The sequence below is a fragment of the Protopterus annectens genome, chromosome 4.part0 (assembly GCF_019279795.1).
Source record: "Protopterus annectens isolate FY-2018-M chromosome 4.part0, PAN1.0, whole genome shotgun sequence".
Taxonomy (NCBI): Eukaryota; Metazoa; Chordata; order Ceratodontiformes; family Protopteridae; genus Protopterus; species Protopterus annectens.
This window is the reverse complement of record NC_056733.1, coordinates 628203444-628223477: the sequence shown is the minus strand read 5'-3', so window position 1 is coordinate 628223477 and position 20034 is coordinate 628203444. Positions and strand designations below refer to the sequence as shown.

The following is a 20034-nucleotide window of genomic DNA, read 5'->3' as shown; positions in this document are numbered from 1 at the left end:
AACATACTAATAGAGAAAGCATTCTAGACTGGATACTTATAAACAGAGTAAAAATAATTACAAACTAGGAACCTTGCCAGATGATATCAGTGACCACTCTCTAACTTTTATAACAAGAGATAAAGCTGATTGGCTAAACCCCCACATTACTAGAAAAATACGCACCTCCAAACATTTTAATCTGGACCTATTTCAAACTGAACTCAGGGCATGTAACTGGAACCCCTTAAAAACACTTCCTCTTGAAAATGCAGTATTACATTTTAACAAAATGTTTTTATCCATTCTTGACAAACATGCTCCTGAACGTATTATTAGAATGAAATCTAATATAGCCCCTTGGCTGTCCAATGAAACCAAAAAGCTCATTCTCACTAGAAATAAAGTCTGGGCTAGATGGAGAACCCACAGAAATAACACTGATCTTCTAAACTTCCGACAGCTTAGAAATCTAACTAAAAGGCAGTGATAACTGACAAAAGAAATTCTATATCGAACTACAACAAACTCATCTTAATAATTCAAAACTCTTCTGGTCCTCAATTAATAAACTCCTCTCCCCAGGAACTTCCAAAACACCTTCCCCACTAAATGCAGACCCTGACACCCCACAGCAGACTGCAGATGCCTTTAACTCTTTCTTCACAGAAACTATTCAAACTCTAGCTAAACAACTTAATGCCAACAATTTCTGCCCACCTCGTAACCAAACTAACTCCTCCTTTAAATTTTCACTACAACCAATCTCTACATCATACATACACAAACTTCTTCTAAAACTAAAACCATGTACCCCCTCTGCCGATAAGCTCCCATCTCTTTTCTTCAAAAAGCTGCCAAGGTTATTGCATATCCTATATCTATTCTCATAAATAGGACAATCAAAGAAGGAATCATCCCTGAAAATTGGAAGGTCTCTCATATTATCCCACTACACAAAGGTGGACACTCAACTGACTATGCTAACTATAGGCCCATTGCTCTCCTCTCACCTTTGGCTAAGATCATGGAAAAATGTATCCACCTTCAACTTGTGCAATATCTCTCTCATCACAACATAATAGCAAACTGTCAACATGGCTTTAGACCACATCACAGTACCACCACTGCCCTGCTTTCTTTTGTAGATACCATTAATCAGAACCGCAACAACAACTTACTCTCATCTGCCCTCTTCATTGACCTGTCCAAAGCATTCGATATGGTTAACCACCCCTTGTTACTTAATACTCTTGAATCCCTCTCATTCGATACCCCAACCATTACATGGTTTAAATCTTACCTCACAGATAGAAAACAAGCTGTTCTCTGGGATAACCACACCTCTTCTCTCTTGCCTGTTTCCATTGGTGTTCCACAAGGCTCTATCCTTGGACCACTTCTCTTCTCCCTCTTCATTAATGATCTTCAAACAATAATCCCTCAAGCAACCTGCATTCAATACGCTGACGACTCTACGCTCATCTGCTCAGCATCTTCTACCACTGAACTTATCTCTCTCACCCAAACAGTGTTCAATACCGTAGAAACATGGTTCTCTAGTCGTTTCTTCTTACTAAATGCAAAGAAAACCAAACTTCTTCTTTTTACCCCCACATCCAGGACCTCTCCCTTACACTTCTCTATCTCCTCCAACAGTGCCACTGTCATCTCACCTGACACATCAACTAAATTGTTAGGTATTACAATAGACAATAATCTCTCATTTGACCTACACATTAACAACTCCATAAAACTAGTTAACAGAAAGATAGGATCCCTATATCGAATTAGACCTTTTCTCACACCTTCAACTAGAACAAGGATCGCTCACTCCCATCTTATTTCTACTCTTCTGTATGCTTCACCTATCTTCACCAATCTCAAAAAAACAAGCCTTTACAAACTGGCAACCTGCTATAATAACATTGCCGCTTTGCTACCGGCAACCCCTATAAAACACATCATTGTCTAAACTTAAAACTTTTAGGCTGGCCTGAGTTTCAGAACTATCTGATAATCCATCAACTCTGCATTGCCCACAAAATCTTATACCAACCTAATAATACCACAATACTCTCACAACTCATAATCCCCTATAAAAATCTCAACTCTCTCCGCTCCTCCAGTAAACTTCTGACAAGTTCTATAAAATCAAATAATAATGCTGGTGACTCTCTTTTTACCAATGCTGTTGGGACAAAATGGAATTTGTTACCTACTAACATAACAAAGATTACATCATTGCCTCTTTTCAAACAAAATATTAAACTGCATTTCCAAAATCACTGGCTTTGTTCATGTAGTAAACCTGACTAGCTGATTTACTATTACTAACTAAATATAACTATCTCCCTTACTCCTTCATTCACTACTCCCTATTTGTCTTACTCTTCTTCCCCCACTGTTGTTTTGCTTTTTCTCCACAGTTAATCTCTATCGTTTCCCTTACTTTCTTTCACTCTACTTTCCTTACATACTTTCCTTTTTGACTATATCTATTAAGTTTTCTTTTTTCTTCCTTCTCTTTCTCAATTTCTATAATGTCATGTAGATAGTATTGTGTGTCATAGGAATTAACCCCTGTAGTAGTACTTTACATTGAAGGGTTTACTAGTCTTTATTTTTTGTTATTGCAAACCCTATTACTAACTCCAATATTATGATTGTTTTTGTTATCATTATTTTATTTTGGTTTGATAGATTTTCTGTATGTATCTCACTCTGTGGAGCTTTTCTCCCCGGGCCGCTACTGAAAATGGAAATTTCTCCAGCTAGCCTAGCCCGGTCAGCAAATGTAAAATAAAATAAATAAATAAAATAAATATTAGTATAATACAGACAGTATCAACACATACCAGAGGCTACTACCACAGCCATGACTACACCTGTATTGACAAGATACATGGAGGGATTTGTTGAATCAGGAAACAGACACACCACTCAAGTGTAGTGTGGACATCACACCCTATAATCAGACCAATAGGTATGTGACCTGTGTCCTGGGGTAGTGGGTAAGTGGTACATCCACCATCATGTGGTCACAGTGCTGACTACTCCCTTGAGTGTAACACAATACTGGGTATGTGAAGGACATGCATGTCAAAGGCCATAATAACTTCAGGGTTCCCAGCCTTCATCACACCAATAACTGTGTACAATGCACCCTTCTTCATACACCTCCCTACACATCTTCCAGTGATGTGTAACTGAAGTGTATCACCTATGTCACAGTGTGCTGTCACACAGCTTATTGGCCATATCAAGGTATTCTTTCTGGGGAATAGACATGAATGTCTAATGGTGTGGAACACCAATAGAGTCATAGGTGGTTTCTAGGCTAAATGACCACAAGGGCTGTTGTAACCCTAGCCATCCATCCCAAATCTCTGAGAAGTTCTGATACCCTTGATAACTGTAAGCAGGGGCTTGGGAGATGAAATATTTACAAGCAGAGGCCTGGGAGATGAACCATTTATAGGGTGCCTGTGTCCATTAGAGACATATGTGCCAAACCAGGGATGAATTTCCCATTCCCCATCCAATTATCCAAGTTGTACTTGAATTGGGTTAGGAAGCAACTCTGCTTTGCTTTGAGTCTGAGGTTAGAGAATTCCAATCAATGTTAATGTCGTCCAATATAATACCTTCATTGGAGAGAGGCTGTGATATCCAGGAGAGAAAGTGTTTGAGGGTAGGAATGTTGTTTCCTGGAGAAATATAGATGGTAGCAATGGCTATCTTTTTATGATCGTTCAATTTGCAGTTTACTATGACAACTTCTGCAGGGTGGAAATTAGGTGGTGAGAAAGATAGAAGGTAGAGGGGGAGTTGTTCTACGTACAGTATAACTGCATTTCCCTCTTTTTTCTTGAGTCTATCCTGAGGGATGATACTGTAGCCAGGGAAGGGGGATTTCACTGTCAGATATGGGGGTTTTAGCCAGGGTTCAGAGAGGGTGAGAATGTCGGAGTGTGGAGAAATATCCAGGAATGTAGTTCAGTGACTGTTTAGAATACTTTAAATGTTTAAAGATAGTATAGTTAAGTTTCTGGTAGATGTGAAGGAGTAAGTCTGACAGGAGGAAAATGGGGGAGGGGTAAAGGGGTGAGGGATGGGTAAGGAAAGAGGAGCTAGTGACTGGTCCTGGGTTGGGGTGCATATTACCTGAGAGTACTAAGTTTTAATAGTGAATAGTTGAGGTTAAAAAGTGACATTTTGGCTTTATTTTGGGAAATAGTGAGAGCTATTGGAATAGTTTTATTTTGTGTAGGTGGGTGTCATTGTGGTAGAATAATGCAGGGGCAATAAGGAATGTATGAGTTGTAGAGAGACAAGTCTGTGGGTAGGTAAGTGGAGGGACAGGGTTTATGTATGTTTGGGTGTGATGGTAGGAGGTAGAGACAGAGAGAAGAAAAAGCAGAGTCATAGTGAGGAGATGATGTAACATGTTGTGTGATAAGGTAAACACAGGAGGAGTGATAGTTTTGGAGAATAGTAAAACAAGATGGGGTCATTAGGCAGACATCATTACATTTGCAAGCTTGTAAACTGTCAAACTGTTTCGACCATGATAATCTTATGGCAACACAGCATGACTTCATGGAACCTGGGTTATCAGAATTAGCAAGTATGTACTGTAGTTCATTAAGCAGCCTTTTTTCAAAACATACTGTTGGCTGAACAGTATTTTTTCAGCCTGATATCTCAGGATTTTTTCTCAACAATGAAAAGGCATGCTGTTCAAAACATGCTCTGTGTAAGGGTAAGGGGGTTATACCTAGAAGATTGGGGGTATACTTTGGAAGTTGTTATACAGTTCCAAAAATCCTGACTACACCCTTGTAAACAGTACTGAACCAATTAATATGCATTCATGGAAGGCCTACAAAGGACTAAAAGAGCTACTTGCAAATAAGAACTATAAACTAAATGAGTATTGACAGAAACATGGTATTTCAGGTAATCCACAACTTTGTACATAAATAATAAAGGTGCCTGGACCACAAATTTCAGTTATATGTGATAAGGTAGTAACTAACTCACCCTGACAGTTCCATTGTACCTGCAGAGGTTTAAAAGCTATCTTAAAGGACTCTTTTTCAAGCTTGTCCCATAGTTGGCCAGCAAGTAGTGGATAAACTCCCCAACTTTATTCCTTGTTTTGGGGATTTATACCAACTGTACAGTAGTTCTAAATACTCTGTATTGTGCCACAGTACAGTACTACCCAAAGCAGGACACTTAGAAGTATACAGAAGTTTATGAGCAGATGGCAACTTAACTAGGATCAGCTGTTTGTAAAATTTAAAAAAATGCTTAATGACAGCCCTGTAAAATTATAAACAGCTCTTACCTTATTAGTATATTTTTACCTTTAAAAATTAGGTAGTTCTGATACAAGGCAGTAATGAAATCTGCTGAGGATTAAGAAGAAGTTGAAAAGAAAAAAAACAGTTGGAAAGGTAGGCTAGTTAGACCCCCCCCCCCAAAAATCCTTCATTAGTGCACCAGGGATCCTAAGGCAGACAAGGTGAAGATTTTGATAATTGTGTGAGTTCTACCCCCCCATAGCCTCAAAAAGCTGATGCTTCTTACAACAGCCAAAGAGACAGGGTCTAATCTGCAAGGCGGTGAAAATCAATCAGATATAACGTAATAAGGGCTCATACTGATATATGCTAAAATATTCTAAAATGCATTCAACCCTCATTCATAACCATTAGCTGAAAAACCTAGCGTTTTAACATTCCAAATGCACATACTTGTTAAACATAATAGTCTTTTACCAGTAATTAATTCTTATTCACCAGTTAAGCTAAAAATGCTCACAATGCTATTAAAGGTACTTAATAGGACATGTTTTGACTGGCTACAAATAACGGAAATGAAACAGCAGCAATTTAGCAACATGCATACTATGGTTTGAGAAAATAAAGATATTACAATGGATAAACATTCTCTGAAACCTGTTATCAGTGCTGCAATGTTACGACTCTTGTCTTAAGAAATTTTCTAATGTACTCTCTGAAGTCTGGAAGATCTTTATGTGGTAATTCATATGTATAATAATAGTGATTCCTTAAAAGAAATGTGACCTGCCAATGTATCTTCTGTAGCAAGTGGCAAGAACAGCTATAATTATAAAAGATTTTTACACTACTCAGTGACACTTTCTGTAACATTATATTCTCAAACTTATTCCACATGGAAAATTACAGAAAAGTTCAGAAAAACAAATATAAACAACCACAAGACCATGGTGGTTCATAAGACAATACAACAGATTCTACCTGTAGACAGAAACTGCTTTTACCTATTTAGAATACAATCCTTAAGATATACATACCTTGCTCTCAGAAAACATCCTTTCTTCACTAGGCTAGGCTTTTGCAACCATAGTACCTAGACACAACTGCAGATTAAGCATGTGTCCTACAGTTGACAATGTGCCAATTTTACTAATGAACATGCTGTTGCCCAAAGCTGGGCAGCACCTGAAATTTCCGATAATCTACTGGTAAAAGTCAGCATTTTGAAAATTCTGAGTCCTGCTTACATTAGTTTTCAGATGCCCTCCTTCCTGCCCAATATAAGATAGTTTCCACTTCATAACTTGGAGCATTCTGTCCATCTGCATGACATGGACATTGTATTTGTCTCTCTCTCTCTTTCTCTCTCTCTTTTAAACTATTTTACTTGCTGTAATTGTGTGCATCATTACTGATTTAGCTGTTGGCTTGGATTTACAAGTATCATGCCTAAAAATTAGTTCTGCCTGTACCTAGTTTGTTGGTATGGGGTGTTCATCTGAATTACTGGGGACCCAGATATGAATCATGACCTTGGTACCAAAGGTGTGGCTGGGGTGAGGAAGGGCTCAGCGAGCTGCTGGTTAACTCTCTCTTGTGGGGAGATGGGGACCACTGTATATGAAAGTTAGCCTCATGTCACATCTCTGATGGAGTTAGAAGGCTACAGGTGGGACTGAACATGCTGAAGCATATATGAATACCCAGTCCATGCTATGCAGCCTTGACAATGTATACACTATAACAAATATTCAGGAGCCTGACAGGAGTATTACTGCTAGTAATGCACATTACTATCTCACAACCACTTTCTGTTTTCATTGACTGCCCTTTTCCCTACTGTTGTTTGACTGTGGTGTTAATAGGAGAGTGTGCAGTTGTCCCCCCATAGTGGTGCTGCAGGAGAGTTTGCCCACCTAAAAAGAAAAAGTTATTTATGTATCGCTGAAAGTAGTTTTCAGCAATACTGTTTTATGCTACTACCGATTGCTGTAATTACCTTTGGTGGATCTATACAAATTCAAAAATCCCATATCTCTCCATGTGCAACAGTTCCTCCTCTAACAAGACTGACATTTGCCTGCACTCTTCCATTTTGTTCTTCCCTGAAGTATTATAAAATTAATATTCCATGCAAAGGGGGGATCCCACATCCATGAAAGGTAAGACAGGCAGAAGGATGTGGGGGGGGGGTGAATTGTGGCAGGTAGGATACTAAGATGTTGAGGAACTTGAGGTTAAGTAAGGGCCACTGGAAACAAAACAGATTAAAAAGAATATGTTTATTTATATCTATGTAACTTCTTGTAGTAGCCAAATTAAATAAAATGAAAGGCTGCAGTCCCCATTAATAAGCTGAACATGTATTTAAGGTATACAGTCATAAGTAATTAAATTATCTGCTTTAATACATTCAGATAAGATAAGAAGCATATTCAACATGTAAATTGCTAACTAGGTTTACATATCTTGTGTATACTTTCTAATTCTAAGTGCCACTGTGTACCTGAAGGTCTTTGTCATGGTTCTCTCTTTCCAGAACCAGCACCCGTTCCTGTAGTTCGTCTCTTCTCCCCTGCAGCATCTCATTCTCTTCTGTCACAGTTCTGAGGCGTCGTTCTAGCTCCTGCTTCCGCTCCGACAGCATCCTTATCTGAGAAACAAAGAACAGAGTCAGGTTTCAAATCAAGAGCTATCTAAGCTGGAGAGTTAACAGAAATGAAACTAATTTGTGCATGTGTGTGTGGGGGGGAGGATTTCACCCTCTCATTCCTTACAGATTAGCACTGTAAGAGCCAAGAATCACCAGGTCAGTGGAATGCAGGTTGCTAAGCACAACCAAGGGTGGATTCTAAAGCAGATTGTGCTCCTGGGTATCCAGGAATGCAATTGGACAGAAAGATGTAGACAGCTAAAATTTCAACAGCTACACAACAGAAACATCCTGCTTACTACACAGATCCCTCTGATCTAACGGTATGTTCTCAGTTAGCCCATAGTCCAGCTTCCAATTAACCTATGTACTATGAATGCTATCATTTCTTAAGGTACAGACTAGCTACAGGCAAGATCTACAACCCAGGTTTTGGAAGCAGTGCAAAATAAAGCTAGCATTACCATGTAGGTGGAACTAGATAACACCAAAAAATGTGAATATGAGCCAGAAACAACAGAATAACAGCTCTTGACTGAAAATGCAGTTTGTTGCTGCTGTTTCTTTCATGAGCTATCAGAGATAAACAGTTGTTCTGTGATACAAAACAGCAGTTAGACAAATAAATAAAATCAGATTTAACTTAAAATGAGACCTGCTGGATTTGTTATCCACAAACACCTGTGAACTACATATACTAGAAATGAAACATTAAAGTCATGCACTAACCTACAATTCCACAAGCACAGCCATTTATCCCACTGTTGATGTTACCCTTGCCATGGGACTGGAATTACATTAAAGATGTCCATGAGCTGGTGGGTTCATGAAACAGAAGTCTAAGCTATACCTCAAAGATAATGCCCCTGCCACACGAGCAAATTCTAGAGACTAAAACAGGAAAGGGAAAGTACAGGCGGAAATGTTTTAGTGTGCATAGCAGGCACTGAAAGGACAGTACAGCTTTTGACGGGGTAGAAGAGCAAAAAAAAACAAAAGAAAGAGGGTAGTGGAAGGGAGAGAGCTAAGTAAGAGAGGGAACAGTGTATTGGTGGTTGTGAATTCCAGTCAGGAGTTCCTTCCATCCATCCATCCATCCATCCTCAACCCCTTTTTCCCATTTTGAACATGGGTTCGGGGTGTCACTTCAACAATGACAATCATCTCGAGCCAAGGTTTACACCGCAGGGTGGCTAGCCCTGCCGTAGTAGTTCAACTGTATCACTCAATCGCACACACACTCGCACCTATGGCCAATTTAGAGTGTTCAATCCTCCTACTGCATGTCTTTGGAATGTATCATCATGGAACTTATAAACAAAGACATTGGTAACCTCCAAACTCTGGACCCCACCCACTTCCGGTTTGTGAAAGGCAGATCATGCCTCCTAAACCTGATCGACTTCTTTGAGGCCGTCACCAAAGCCATAGACAAGGGTAAGGTGGTTCACACAGCCTATCTTGACCTCACCAAGGCTTTCGACACCACCCCCCATTCTGGAATTACAGCTAAACTCACTAAACTAGGTATAAATCCCTACGTCACAAGATGGGTTGCCAACTGGCTCACTGACAGAACCCACAGTGTAAATGTTGCAGACTCCAAATCTGACCTCAAACCAGTGACAGGTGGAGTACCACATGGTTTGATCCTGGGACCTCTCCTGTTTGGTATCTACTTCTCTGAAGTACAGGCTAACAAAGAATACCTTTGGCTAATGAAGTTCACAGATCACTACAAACTAGGAACCATAGTTGAGTCCCCAAATGACGTGGACATCCTACAGAAGGGCCTCACTGAGACAGATGCCTGGTGTTAGAGCCATGGCCTCAAGCTCAATGCCAAAAAGTGCATTGTCATCCCCTTTGGTAAAAACTCTGTACCCATGAACTACCACATAGGCAGCAGTCTACTTAACGCCGAATGTGTGATAAGAGACCTTGGGACCCAGGTGGACAGTAGTCGCTCCTTTGATAACCACATCACCACAGTAGTCAGGAAATCCTTCTACGTGGTACACCTAATCACAAAAGGGTTCTCATCCAGGAAAAAAGAGGTCAATGCTCCCCTCTACTTGACACTCATTAGACCCATTACAGAGTACAACACCTTTTGGAATGTACCTCAAAAGACATCTGCAGCAGCTGGAAAGGCTACAGAAGTACCTCACAAAGAGGATTACAGACCTCAAACAGAGGTCCTACACTGACCATCTCAAAAAACACCAGCTTTTCTCCGTAGCATATCGCCTACTCCGAGGTGATCTCTGCCTAACATATAAAGCTATGTCAAACACAGAGCTGTTGGACATGCTACACCTAAAGAAATTCCAATCCCTCTGAGCTACACACCCTAGGGACCTATACCTTGTCACCACAATAAACAGGACATGCTGGAGGGATAGATTCCTGTCCCAGAGACTTACCATACTCTGGAACAAGCTACCCATCTATGTCAAGCAAAGTTCCTCATTAGCACTCTTCAAGAAAAATCTTGATGTGTGGATGAGAAAGAGAAAATACACCCTGGGATCACTTCTGTGGCTCTGCTCGACAGGAGCACAGGAAAATAACTTTCTTGAGTGGCGTAAGCCAGGGAACCTTGTTGGCTAGTATTACTTAGGCCCTTGGGCTGACAGCCTAGTACCTACCTATGTGGGAGGAAACCGCAGCACCAGGAGGAAACCCATGCGATGGCATGGAGGACATGCAAACTCCGCACAGAAGGCACCCCAGCCAAGAATTGAACCAGAGAACCTCTTTCTGTGAGGCAACAACGCTAACTGCTGCACCACCGTGGCTGCCCCTCCAATCAGGGATTAGGAAGGTGAAAAGTGTGGCAAGCTCTGATCAGAAACAGTGCTACATTCAACTCTAAACAATGCTGTACAAGCACAGAGTTTTTGATGGAGGACAATACCCTCTTTACCTGTAGAATGGACCTTATCCTTACAGATAAACAGCGGTCCCTCCCTTTAGCTCTGCCCCAAGCATTGTAGAATTTTATCATTGTTTATTTATCACTTTGTTACCCTAGCAGTTGGGCTGGTCCAAGGACCCTTTGTAGCCACGAACAGGGTGTAATAACATATTACACCCACATAACATACTGAACACGAAAAAACATCACAAATCTGTGAATTACAAAGCACGCCCATCAATGTACCTTGAACTATAAATTATTGTGGGAAACATCGTAAATTAAGTGGATACTGAACACTATGCCAGAGTCTTTACATTAATGAGGATATTCATTTTAATATTAATAACAAGATTACAAAGAACAGTATTTACTAAAAACGTACACATATTTAGTAATGATTGTCTAAGATTACAAGTAGTAACAAAGAAAAAACGTCTTCAGAGACAGTTATGAAAGTGACTAGATACATGGCTGCAGGTAACACTGCAAGAATTCATTCACATAGGTTAGGTTTCATCTTTTTACCTGTTTAGGAAGGTTATTCCAGTCATCTGCAGTAGTTCTGTAAAAAATGCTTCCTTATATCTATTTTGTATCTTTTGGATTGTTTCCTCTTCTTAAACATATCTTTATAAAAGGCAGTACCCATCTGGACTCATAAGGATTCCCCTGAGGTACTTAAAAATACAGGTGAGCGGAAATTCGATCCTGTCCAACAGAGGTTAGCTTCAAGGTTTCAGGTTAGGACAGTCTGTAAGAGAGAGATCATGCATCTGTGGATCAAAATAAATTTGAAAGTAATGGGGGAGGGGGCAGTAACCAAGGTCACAGCATTTTAAGGAAACGATTTTGCTGTGACGGAGAAGAGTTGAACAAGAGATTCTAGGGTGGACAGTGACAAGCTGGATACTAGTAGGAACACTGCATTTGGTCAGATTGCACTTACATCAGATAAATTCACCTTACATCTCAATATAAACATTTTGAATCAGGTTACTGAATTACAGAGTGCAGTGAGGAATAAGTGCTATTGAGTTTCTTTGTTACGCTGATGTATGGGAATTCATGAGACAAAATGATGGTAGAATATTGTTTAGAAACAAAATATTGTATGGGAATTGTGTTTGGGTTTATTAAAGATTATTATATGTAGTTAGGGAGATTTTTTTTCATTAAAATGAAACATCTGAGAGTTAGTTTTATTGAGATCTGGTTTGGATGTTCTTTTTGTAGCAGCTCAGTACATTTGGGGTTTCATGTGATTTAAATGATCATTCTTGGTGATGCATGCTTCAATTCACTGGCTCTAAACTGGATAAGCCTTAAAAGTAATTGCATGAGGCTGTGGTGATTTGAACAATCAGGAAGAAGGGTAAGGAATAAAACCATTGTGGTTTTCCATACAGTTAAATAGGATGGATAGGAAGAAGAAAGTACAGTTGTGTACACTTACCATAAATGTAGATGTTCGAGTGTATTCACTGTTGCAGTCATCACATTTGGGTTATCTTCCTGCAGGTAGCCCTCAGCTGGCCTGAATACCAGAGTCTTCAGATTTCTGCATTGGATGCTGTCGCTTCTTCCTTGATGTCAGGTCATCAGGGGTATAAAACATGCAGCCGATGCCATTACATCAGTTTTTCTTGCCCCAGATGTCAGATGCCCCCACAATAAGAAGCAATTACAATGTATAGTAAACCCCCATCAAAAAGCAAATACGCAAGAAAAAATAAATATACCAAAAAGAAGGAAAGGTAGAGCCAAGAGAAGTCAGGGGCTGGAGGGAGGGTAACCAGGTCTGCAACAGTGAATACACTCTAACATACATCTACATTTATGGTAAGTGTACACAACTGTACTATGTTCTTCATGTTTCACTGTTGCAGTCATCACATTTGGGTAGATTCCCAAAGCTAAGGAAGGGAGGGGGAAGTTAAAGAGCATTAGGGCCAACTATTAATCTCTGCAAGACTGCAGTGGCAAATCCAGCTCTGGATTTAGTGAAGATAGGCAAGTGGTAATGCTTGGTGAAGGTATGTATAGAGCTCCAGGTAGCAGCTTCTAGGATGTCCCTGGTAGGGACTCTTCTGAGAAATGCGACAGAGGTAGATGAAGCCCTGGTGGAATGTGTTCTTATCCCACGTGGGGTAGGTTTTCCATGGTGCTTGTAGCAGAAATGAATGCAATGGGCTATCCATTTGGAAATTATTTGCTTTGAAATGGCCTTCCCCTCTGCCCCTGCAGCAAAGCTAACTAGCAGCTGTTCAGATTTTCTGATACGCTTAGTCCTGTCCAAATAGAATATAAGTTGTCTGTGCACGTCCAGAGAGTGCAGTATTCGTTCCCCTTTGTTTTGTGGATTAAGGAAAAAAGTAGGCAAATGAATGGACTGGTTTAGGGCCACAGTCGACACCACCTTGGGCATAAAGGAAGGATTGGTCCTGAGGGAAACCCTGCCTGCATGGAAGATAATGAAAAGGGTTCCACTGCCATGAGGGCCTGTAATTCAGACACTCTTCTTGCTGAAGTGATGGCTAGAAGGAAGGCTGTTTTCCAAGATAGGAATTTCAACTCTGCTGTAGCAGCTGGCTCAAAGGGGGAATAGTGAGCTTTTCTAATACAAAGTTAAGGTCCCAGGCTGGAGTGGGAGCTGTCCTGGGGGGTCTTAAATTTTCGGCCCCTCTAAGGAATTGCTTTAGCAAGGGGGTAGGTCTGGCCAACCATTTGGGGTTGGTAGTGAGTGGAAGTGGAATCTGTAGCCTTGGGAAACTATGTTCAAAACCCATTTGGTAATGAGTTCCCAGTTGTTTGCATGCAGGGCGAGCTTTCCTCTTAAGGGAGCAGGTAGTTGAGCAGGGCTTGGAAGGTTTAAGGTTAAGTCATTGTGCCATTTTTTCCATAGAGGGGAGGCTTACTACTCCCTGCTTTGGAAGTAGGAGCCCCCCACTGCTTAGATCTGTGTGTAGTTTGAGACTGAAGCCTAGGTGGTCTGCTGTTCCTGGGTTTGGACTGAGAAGGCCTGGAAGGGACTGGAAAGGACCAGTTCTTTGAAGGCCAATGCCTACTGAATCTGGGAGGCTGTACTTGTAGGAAATCTTTAACAGTTTGCATAGATTTATCTTTTTCCTCCATTCTTTTGAGGACTTCTTCTACTTTGTTGCCAAAAAGGAGTTCTTGGTTTAAGGGAGCATCCAGTAATTTAGCTTTAACATGATCTGGCAAGTTTTGTTCCTTAAGCCAAGCATGCCTTCTAAGTACAGATCCAGTGACAGCAGCCCTGCAAGATGTTTCTAAAGCATCAAAACCACATTGCAAAGTATGTTTACCAACTTGTTCTGCAGAATGCATTAAATCTTGCAATTCTTTGTGTTCAGCACAGTCAGGAATCAACATTATTTTCTGTCTAAATAGTCCCATAATATGCTGCTGATACTTTAACATATGAAACTGGCAATTTAAAGCCCTAATGGTTAAAGTAGCAGAAGTGTATACCTTCTTTCCCCATCTGTCCAAAGCTCTAGAATCTCTATCAGAAGGGATAGGATTTTTGGCAGCAGTAGCCTTAATGCCTTTTGGTCCCGGGAAAATGGTCTCTGGATCCACAGAAGAATTCTTGAAGAGGAACTTGTGAGAGTCAGGTACTCTGTAGTACCCGTCAGGTTTTCTGGGAGCTGGAGGTAAAGTGTCTGGGGTAAGGCTAGATTCCAAGAAAGCATCATCTCACATACCATAAAACTAGTACACAAAAAACTAGGCTCCCTATACAGGCATAAGTCCTTTCTCTCACAAAAAGCAAGAGTCACTCTTGCACAAAGCCACCTCCTCTCAACTGTATTATACGCAGCACCAATCTTTACTGAAATCAGACAATGTGACCTAGACAAACTAGAATCATGCTACAATAAAATAGCCAAGTTTGCTACTAACTCAACCTATAGAACCCATCACTGTGCTGCACTAAAAGAACTAAAATGGCTTGAGCTACCACAGCTACTTAACTATCACCAGCTGGGCACAGCCTACAATATTCTCAAATGTCCTGAAAAAAAACCCTCATTATCCAACCTACTTACTATCTATACTGCAAACCGGTACCTAAGATCTAGTGAAAAATCTCTCCTCTCCATCACCAAGGCTAACAATAATGCAGGGAAAGCGCTCTACTCTCACACCGTTGCCAGAAATTGGAACTCTCTTCCCTTATCCGTGTCCACTGCCCCCTCCACATCCATATTCAAAAACTCCCTCAAATCGCACCTTCTTAGTACCTGGTTATGCCCTTGTATCACATAACCCTACCCATACTACTATTAACTCCCCAAATTCCTCTCTGATCACATGCTAGCTCTGATCCCCTGTAGGCTTGGTCATCTGAAAGGGTACTTTTAACTGTAGAATCTTACTTGATATATTTTCTTCTCTTACCAATGTATAACTGACATTGTCTTTTTACCCATGTTCTATATCTTCTTTTACCTGGAGTGTTTTTATTAATTTCTTGTTATATTACTATGCTCAGCATACATGATGTAACCTGTTTTGTGTATTATGCTGGATGTACTGTACTTGTATAACTTGATGTTGGAGCTTTTCTCCCCGGTTCTCCACTGAAAATGGACCTGGTCCAGTCGGAATTTCCTGGTTAACAAACGTAAAATAAATACAATGTCCAGAAAAGGAGGGATAGCTAAAGGCCTTTGTTGAGGTAGGAATAAGTATTCCCTAAGTCTCTTTTTGGACTCAGGGTAACCCTGTCTTTTCCAGCGGGAATGCCTCCTAAGTGTATGCAAGGTTTCACAGAAAGAAAAATCTTCTGGAGGGGAAGCAGAAGGAATGGAATCCTCTGCATCAGAATCCTCATAAGTAGATAAGGGCAAATCCTGGTAATCAGAAGGAGCAGAAATATCAGATTCCTGATCAGAAGAATCAGAAAGAAAAATCATTTCTAGGTCTCTTAGATGGGGGAAGGCTGGCTTCCCCTAAATAAGGTAATAAGGTCTTCAGCCATTCTAAGCATTTGTTTTTGAGGCATATGGGCCTGAGCCTGCAGTTTGGTCATCGGTTTTCTAGGCGTAGTGCGAGTTTTGGCCTGGATGAAAACGATGGCGTCGGTTTAATATGAATGTCTGTAGGCCTGAATATGCCCTCAGAAGCCAGTGCCTGCAAAGTGGCTCCAGACCCATCCAAAGTAGAGATATCCGCAGGTTTCATAGTTGAAGAAACATCTTGCAGCATACCGGACTCCGAATGGGTCTCAATAGAGGCCTGCGAATCTGAAGTAGCGGGTATCAGGGGCTGCGAAAGGGCCTCACTGAGTACTGGCGGACTGGCGACTAGCTCAATGGAAGTGTCATCGGCAGTTTTGGACCTATGTGGTCTGTCTCTGTCTTTATCCTTATGTTTTTTCGGAAGATCGGTAGTCGGATGGCTTAACGGAGCTATTTCGGAGTACACAGATCGAGTACGAAAGTAATTGGCTGCAAAAATAGCACAACGATGAATAGTTCGGGCATTGAACAAGGCACAAAACTGGCAGCGAGGGACGTTGTGGTCTGGGCCTAAACAGGGGATGCAGTAAGAATGAAAATCTCTATGAGGTATTTGCTTTCCACAGGTAAGACAATTGTTAACTTTTACTGACATCGGTTAGAGCAAGAAAAAGGATCCCCAACAGGGTACTTATCTTTTTTGAAGATTTCGGGTCTGAAACTTGAAAATGAAAATTTCAGGAGTAGGCTGACCGGCACTTGCGAACTGCTACTGCTTCGGGCACCGCACAGCAAGAAAGACTGATGTAATGGCATCGGCTGCATGTTTTATACCCCTGACGACCTGACATCAAGGAAGAAGCGACAGCATCCGACACAGAAATCCGAAGACTCTGGTATTCAGGCTGGCTGAGGGCTACCTGCAGGCAGATAACCCAAATGTGATGACTGCAACAGTGAACCATGAAGAACATCGCCATCCATGATAAATAAAAGGTAGAGGAAACGAAAGACAGAAGTATGTCAGGATCATGAAAGAACAACCACAGTCACCATAGGAGCTAAACCTGCCAAAGTCCAGCAGCCAACACTGCATTAGGGACAGACAAATGAAGCACTGCATTATGGATAGACAGAAGAGGCTCTGCAGCAGAATGAAGGCGGCAGTGAATTAGGGACAGGTGGAGGAAATTCTGTGACTGAAAGTAAGAGGCACGGCATTACAGACGAGGAAGGAGGTTCCATGACTGAATGTGGGATCCATGGCATTATAGACAGACTGAGGGAGCCCCATGATTGAATGCAGAGGGCACTGCATTATGGACAGAAACAGGAGGCTCTGTGACTGAATGCAGAAGGCACAACATTAGGGACAGATGGAGGAGGCCCCATGCCCGAACACAGGAGATGCTGCATTTAGTCAGAGGCGGCTTCATGATTGAATGCAGGAGACACTGCATTATGGACAGAAAGAGGAGTCTCCATGACAGAATGCAGAAAACACTGCTTTAGGGACAGCTCTGTGACTGAACGCAGGCAGCAGTGCATGAAAGACAAACATAGGAAGTTTCATAACTAAATGCAGGAGACACTGCATTAAGGACAGACAGAGGAGACTTTACGACTGAAAGTAGAAGTCACAGCATCAAGGAGAGATGGATGAGACTCCATGGTTGAAAGCAAGAGATGCGACATTAGGGACACAGGGTGGATGCTCTATGACTGAATGTGGGAGGCACAGCATTGGGGAAACACAGATGAGATTCTGTGATTGAATGCAGAAGGCACAATATTAGGGATAGATGGAGGGAGCTCTGTGACTGAATGCAGTAGGCACAGCATTAGGGACAGACACAGAAGGCCGAGTGGCTGAATGCAACAGGTGCAGGATCAGCTGCCAGTGGAGGAGTCTCCGTAACTGAATGAGGGAGGGATACATGGCATTAGAGACAGATGGAGAAGGCTCCATAACTGAATGTGGAAAGCACTACATCCGAGACACACAGAGGAGGCTCTGTAACTGAATTCAGGAGGCACAGCATTAGGGACAGATATAAGGCCTCTGTGACTGAATATGGGGGGGGGTAAAGCATTAGGGACATACAGAAAGGAGGCTTTGAGACTGAATGCATAAGACACTGCATTAGACAGAGAGGGGGATCTTTGACTCACTGTAAGAGAAACTGCATTACAGACCGAAGGAGGGGGCTCCATAACTGAATGTGGGAGACACTGCATTAGAGATAGATGGAAGAGGCTCCATAACTGAATGTGGAAAGCACTGCATTAGAGACACACAGAGGAGGCAATGTGATTGAATGTGGAAGGCACAGCATTAGGGACAGATGGAGGAGGCTATGTGACTGAACACAGGAGAGGCTACATTAGGGCAGAGGAGGCTCAGTGCCTGAATGCAGGAGACACTGCATCAGGGACAGCTCTATGACTGAATGCATGAAGCATTGCATTAAAGACAAACAGAGCAGGCTTCATGACTAAATGCAGGAGATACCACCAATGGAATTGTCTGGTGCAACATGAAGGTGAGAGAAACTTGGTTGCAGTTGACAGGGGTATGAGTATTCAAAAGCATTAAGGCTCTGCCATGTACCAAACGTAATGTGTGCATGACAGTAAAATGGCATAGAAGAGTCAATGAACCATCATGGAGGTTGAGATCAAAGATATCTTAAAAAAATCTGAGGAAAGACAATGTACTGGAACCAGATATAATGCAGCAGTGAGCAGTGGACTGATCTACCCCTTGCAAAACTGTTTAAAATGTCACAGAAACAAGAACTGCTAATCAAGCAGTGTAGTGTTGTTACATAAAGAAAGATTCAGGAAGAATGTAATATGTTATATGTCTGTGACCTTGATGACTATGGTTGAAACAGTATCACAATTCAAATAATCAATTTAGATGAAGCATGCTTCAATTCACCACATTTAAACTGGATGGGCCTTAATAGAAACTGCTTGAGGCTATGTTGATTTGCGCAAAAATATGGAAGAAATGACAGGGAACAAAACCACTCTGGTTTTGCTAAGAGTTAAAAAAGGGTGGAAAGGAAGAAGAAAGCCATTTATGAGAGGATGACAAATGTTAAAAGGTAAACAAAGCCAGTAGTATATCAGGATCATGAAGGAAGCAGCCAGAGTCACCAAAGGAGATAAAGCTGCAGGAGGCCATTATCAGACACTGTATTAGAGACAGAAAGAGGAGGCACTATGACTGGTACAGTTCCCACTAGAAGAATATAGTTGTTGTACCCTACCCAGTATGACTTCAAAGTGGAACTGTTGTACCACATGATCCTGATCCAGGATTATGACTGGGGAAAGTGAACAAGTTCCCTTCAAGGATTGGGCTAACAATGATTGAGACCTGTCCAAGGACTGAACCATCACTAAATAAAACTTCTCTGAGGTCTACACCTCCAGTGAGTTAGGATGCTAGAAGAAGTGGGCCATTAATTAATGATGTCTCTCCAAGGACCCAGCAAAAACCAACTGAGGCTTCTTTGCAGATTAGTTCACCAGTGAATGCAGTCCTTCCAGGAACTTGTCCACCAAAAACTGAGACTCTTCCAAAGGACTGGTTGACCACTGAATGAAGACACTCACTAAATCGTGCAATTCCAATGACAAAGGCACCACCTTCAAGAGGCTACTCCAAAGACTCAGTCACCACCAAATGATGCCATTCTATTTAGCAAGTCATAACCTAATGAGGTCACTCAATGGACTTGACCACTAAATTACATTAGTGAAGGAGAGGCATATATCTGAACTTTAACAAAGGCCTGCTCTGAAGAAAATGCTGAGGAAGGTAGCTGCAATGGCAGTTGAGGAGGATTTGGTAGTGTCTTCTGTGCAGCTGGCTAACAGACTGGTGACAGAAGGTATTAGTAAAGTAACCTTTCATTTCACTGAAAAAAAACATTCAACCACTGGTTTTCAAATAACAAAAAATATGAAAAAACCCACAATAAACAAAAAAAGCATATACAAAAGTGTTATCAGAACCAACCCCTCCTTACTTAGAATATATGAGTTCCAAAGTCACTATACTTCAACACTTGCTGAAATAACCACTCAAAATTTTGAGTGCAAAAGGACAGCTAGCTCAAGCCATCAAAAAGATACATATAAAACTAGGTTCTCTTTATAGAATTA

At 41.3% G+C, this 20034-nt stretch overlaps 1 protein-coding gene across 2 annotated transcripts in view; it reads right to left on the bottom strand.

Moving 5' to 3' along the window:
* Positions 1-20034, bottom strand: part of BICDL1 (BICD family like cargo adaptor 1) — a 1161255-nt gene that overhangs the window by 261733 nt on the left and 879488 nt on the right. For both annotated transcript variants that reach the window (XM_044068582.1, XM_044068583.1), the window contains exon 4: positions 7798-7944. In XM_044068582.1, coding sequence (XP_043924517.1) covers positions 7798-7944 — 147 coding nt within the window. The remainder of the gene's footprint in view (positions 1-7797; positions 7945-20034) is intronic.